Source organism: Helicoverpa armigera, chromosome 16 (assembly GCF_030705265.1).
Source record: "Helicoverpa armigera isolate CAAS_96S chromosome 16, ASM3070526v1, whole genome shotgun sequence".
Classification (NCBI taxonomy): domain Eukaryota; kingdom Metazoa; phylum Arthropoda; class Insecta; order Lepidoptera; family Noctuidae; genus Helicoverpa; species Helicoverpa armigera.
Window position 1 is genome coordinate 3,915,965 of NC_087135.1, and position 4,679 is coordinate 3,920,643.

The window sequence follows — 4,679 nt, forward strand, 5'->3', positions numbered from 1 at the left end:
GATGATGACAAACCTCTATTTACCTCTAAATAGTGCCTATTCTCATATAAGGAGCCAGCAACCTTGTAAGCCACCAGCATTTGTGCATGCACAGGTGCAATCGCTTTTCCTTCAGTCTCATAGCCCAACGAGATACGGACCGACATTAAAGTACACACGGGCGTACCAAGTTTCAAAAATCCACAAAGCGATTTTGGCTCGACCAGGGAACCGAACCTGAGACCTTGTGCAGAAGTAGCATGCTACGCGACAACTAGATTAGAGACAGTTTAATCTGAATACATATTTAAGTAACCAACGGTTATCAAGCTGTAGTTATCACTAACTACACTACTAACCAAGTCGCTTTTTCAGTCCCTTTATTTACGCTTAAATCTTCAAAACTACGCAACGGATTTTGATGAGATTTTTTTAATAGATAGAGTGATAAGGTTTATATACCTCTCCCTCTATCCCGCGTCCCGTGGGAGCTACTGCCCGCATCGGGATAAAACATAGCCCAAGTTACTCGCAGATAATATAGCTTTCTAAGGGTGAAAGAATATTTAAATTCCGTCCAGTTGTTTTTAAGTTTATCCATTACAACCAAACAAACAAAGTTTTTCTCTTTTTAATATTAGTAAAGATAACATCTACCTATTAAATAGTGTAGAAATACTGTTACCCCGTGCGAAAAAGGGGTGGATCGCTAGTGGTATAATGATATGAATTAGCATATAAAACTCAAAAGGTTAAATTATTTGGCTTTAAAAAGCCATTGACATGAGGTCAGTGGTTATGGTCCGGAAAATTATAGTGAATTATTGCTGGGATGTCGCCAAAAAGCCTATTTAAATAGGATAAATGTTGCCAGAACGACAATTAGTTTAACGAAATAGCTTCACATTTGCATCTTATGCATCTACTGAGTAGGTCAATTTCTACTACCTACTAAAAGCAGTTTTCATTAGATCATACATATTTAGGTTTTGATATGGTTCGATAGATTTAACGTACTAGTAGGTATCAGTTACTAACCAGATTTGAAAAACCTTTCACTGTTTAAATGGCCCAATTAGGTATAGTGAAATGCTTATGACCAGGTGCGGGGAGTATTTAGTAACGTGGGCAAAACTGTCTGAAACTATGTAAATAAAGTAACTGTTATAGTTAGTAGTAACATATTCAAATAATGCTGAGGCTTGAATTTGCTCCACCTTTACAGAACCTTAATAATATACATTTCCTAAAAGAGTATCAGAATTACATGATGATTTTGTATTTTACGCCGATTCTTTGAAACTATACCGAGTCTACATCCCATGTACTACATTTTCCAATTGTTCGACTAATAGACACTTCATAGATACCCAAATAACTACTTGATATTGATAATATTCCCATTTATAACCGGAGTTGATTACAATCACTTGTCACTTGTAAAAGGCTTTTTGTCCTCGTTTCCACCAGTAGTGTGTACTTTTAACCAACACAACGTCGAAAGTAAGTATTTAACATATTAATTTAAAATTGAGGTCCCATCGGGTTGTGAGAGTGAAGGAATAGTGAGTGCACCTGTGTCTGCGCAAATGCTCGTGCACTATAATATGTCCTGCGCAGCTGGCTGAGCTCCTTAAATGAGAACAGCCGCCGTGGCCGAAATCGGTCGTGGACGCCATTATTACTATTTATAATTTGAAAATTTGTATATTTATCACTACATGAAAAAGTAAGTCTGTAAGTCGATAAACCTAGAAATCACTGATACGATTTTTATACGATTTTCAATAAGATTAAGTTATTTATGTATAAGCAAATTACGTACTTTACACCCGAGCTGCTGACTACAAATTATGGCAATTTAATTTGAATACACTGTTTTGCAAAAAAATGGGCGCCTAAGTGAAATCTTGGTTTTATCGACTTTATGTACGTTTCAAAAGGATTTAAAGACTAGAGTATGTATGTCACTATTATCATCAAAAAGGTAAGGACAGCATGCGTAAGAATATATTCATTCTTAGTTCTGAACTAATACCGAGAAATGAAAATGCAGTTTTAATAAGTATTAATGTAACCATTTTTGAAAAGCTATGCTCATTTGATAAAATTTTACTTGTTTTAAATGGTCTGAACTTACAGATGATTGATAACAATGTTATGAGTTTCGGCATTTTTGTGTAAAACGGTCTACTATTAAGATGCTATACCCACGCTGTTTAAACATCATTTTCTCATAAATAAACACGATTTTGAGGAGTATTATTAATTCGGGCTGCGACCAAACTCCAGTCATAAAAACCTTTTGAAAAAACTAGGTACACAAAGTCATTAAAACCAAGACTCAGCAATTTGCCCGTTTTTTTTGCAAAAGATATTATATATATCTAGGTATTTCTAATATCGACAAGTTCATTTTCTCATTCGTTTTTTGCAGATGACAATTCGCTGGGGTATCGTATCAGCTAGGAAGATTTGCAGTGACTTCGTAAATGCTTTCAACTCTTATGAACACAAGGGTGACCAAGCGATAGTTGCAGTTGCTGCCAGGAATAGGGCAAAGGCTAAAGAGTTTGCTGAAACTCACAACATAAGCTTATATTTCGGTTCCTATCAAGAAATGGCTAGCAGTTCTGATATTGGTAACTGTTTGCCGATAGAAATTACGTCTTCTTTATAGACAAAATAGATATAATTTATTTACGTCGATATCAAATTGTTGTCAATGCATATGAACAATTATCGGACTACTGATTAAAAACAAAGAAAACCTATCTTCTGACTAAAAGTCTCTTACCGCGGGTTGCAATAACCAAACCATTCGTCGTTTTTCGATCAAAGATTGATATTTGACATAATTTGCGTGAAGCCAATCGTCAAAAAGTCGTAGAATTAGTCGTAAAAGTCAAAATTCAATAATCGCTAACCAATCGCTAAACAGCGGTTAGGTCCGTTATTGTAATCCTTTTAACGTTTAGTTTAATTGAAATTAGAAACTTGTACAGATACTGCAGTATGACAAGGTTGATTAGGTACTGTTATCATTGCAGTACACTAGGCCACGAAATGCCATGCATTTCTTTACATCAATACTAATATTATAAAGCTGAAGAGTTTGTTTGTTTGAAAGCGCTAATCTCAGGAACTACTGGTCCGATTTGAACAATTCTTTCGGTGTTAGATAGCCCATTTATCGAGGAAGGCTATAGGCTACTTTCTATCCCGGTACAGAAAGTAGTTCCCACGGGATGCGGGTGAAACCGCTGGCAGAAGCTAGTTATTCATATGTTTGGGACTCACATTGTAGAGTTTTTATTTCAGATGTGGTGTATATTGGTGCTTTGAATCCATTCCATTTTGATCTAGCTAAACTGTACCTTACAAACGGAAAACACGTATTATGTGAAATGCCCCTATGTATGAACAGATTTCAAGTGGCAAGTCTCATAGATATTGCGAGAAAGGAAAGACGTTTTCTGATGGAGGGTGTTTGGTCCCGTTTCACACCCGCTTATTTAGAAATGGAGAAGGAGATAAAAAGCGGAAAAATTGGAGAAGTACTGTTTTTAGAAGCGAATTTCGGGTTTTATACTGAGACTGACAGGATTAGGTGAGTTATGTACCTACCTATTATTTTTTCTTTGGTTTTAAGATAGGTAGCAAATCCATAGCATTATTTTCATAATAAATCCATCAATAAATGGATGACTTAATTTCCAGTAAGAAGGAATACGGTGCCAGCGCTATCCTTGATGCGGGGGCCTACTTACTGCAATTAGCACTCTTCATATTCAAAGAAATGCCAAAAAGTGTCAATGTTTCTGGCACCTTGAACGAACAAGGAGTCGATGTTTCGGAAACTATTGTCCTGGAATACAAAGGGGGTAAACGGGCTGTCCTTAACAGTCACACACGGCTGGAGCTGTGTAATCAGGCGACGGTTTACGGGACAAAAGGACGGATTACGGTAAACTTCATCATTATTTTGCTTTATTCTATCTAGAGTATGCACACACTGCCGACTAAACAGTCTGCCGATAGTCGGTCCTGAATGAAATGATTGAATCTTTTTTGAAAGTTTTTAATCGACCTTGTATGGGCCAAGTTCCTGATCGTGTTGTGTTGCATTAATTTCCATACGTTGATTTATGAGCCCGAACAAACTGACAGCCGACTAAAAGTTTGCCGTGTGAAATAGAAATCGAACACGCCGGCGACAAGCATAGCATGTGAACAGTTTATTTCTATAAAATTTTTGTTGATAGTGTAAAATTATTTCGTAGAAATGGTAAAGGTAAAATAATCCAAGAAGTAAAAGCCGTTAATAAGACTCTGCTGTCTGTCCGTATGGCCATCTCACAAGCTGTGCTACAACTACAAGTACAATAATTATCCCATACAACAAACGTTTATGATGAAAAAGAGGAACTTGAAATATATTCATATAAATTATCTCTGAGTCGCCCTTTGCCGATGTAATATTTATGTATTTTTTTAAGTATTAAGTTTAGTTGCAGGCACCGTGTCACTTCCCAGACAAAATGATAAGCAGCGACGGTTCAGTCAAAAATTTCGAACTCCACACCTCAAAGTACCCGTACAATTTCCATAATAGTGCAGGCCGCGTATATGGGATGTTAGAAGTTGCTCGATGTATAAAAGAAGGTGTGTATAATTTTGATTTTTAGGGTTCCGTACCC

The 4,679-nt window shown here is 36.5% G+C and overlaps 1 protein-coding gene across 1 annotated transcript; it reads left to right on the forward strand.

Annotated features, from left to right (window-relative positions):
* Window positions 1-1,414: 1,414 nt before the first annotated feature.
* LOC126055430 (trans-1,2-dihydrobenzene-1,2-diol dehydrogenase-like) lies at window positions 1,415-3,982 on the forward strand. The gene is made up of 4 exons (XM_064038646.1): window positions 1,415-1,482; window positions 2,417-2,621; window positions 3,301-3,589; window positions 3,700-3,982. Exons 2-4 carry the CDS (start codon window positions 2,417-2,419, stop codon window positions 3,980-3,982), a joined length of 777 nt encoding a protein of 258 aa, XP_063894716.1. The 5' UTR covers window positions 1,415-1,482.
* Window positions 3,983-4,679: the final 697 nt, after the last annotated feature.

Excerpts from the sequence above, each read along its gene's own strand:
- LOC126055430 (XM_064038646.1), top strand. The coding sequence starts at position 2,417 with ATGACAATTCGCTGGGGTATCGTATCAGCTAGGAAGATTTGCAGTGAC. Across the intron at positions 2,622-3,300 it reads GGCTAGCAGTTCTGATATTG|ATGTGGTGTATATTGGTGCT; the intron begins GTAACTGTTTGC and ends TTTTTATTTCAG. Across the intron at positions 3,590-3,699 it reads ACTGAGACTGACAGGATTAG|TAAGAAGGAATACGGTGCCA; the intron begins GTGAGTTATGTA and ends CTTAATTTCCAG.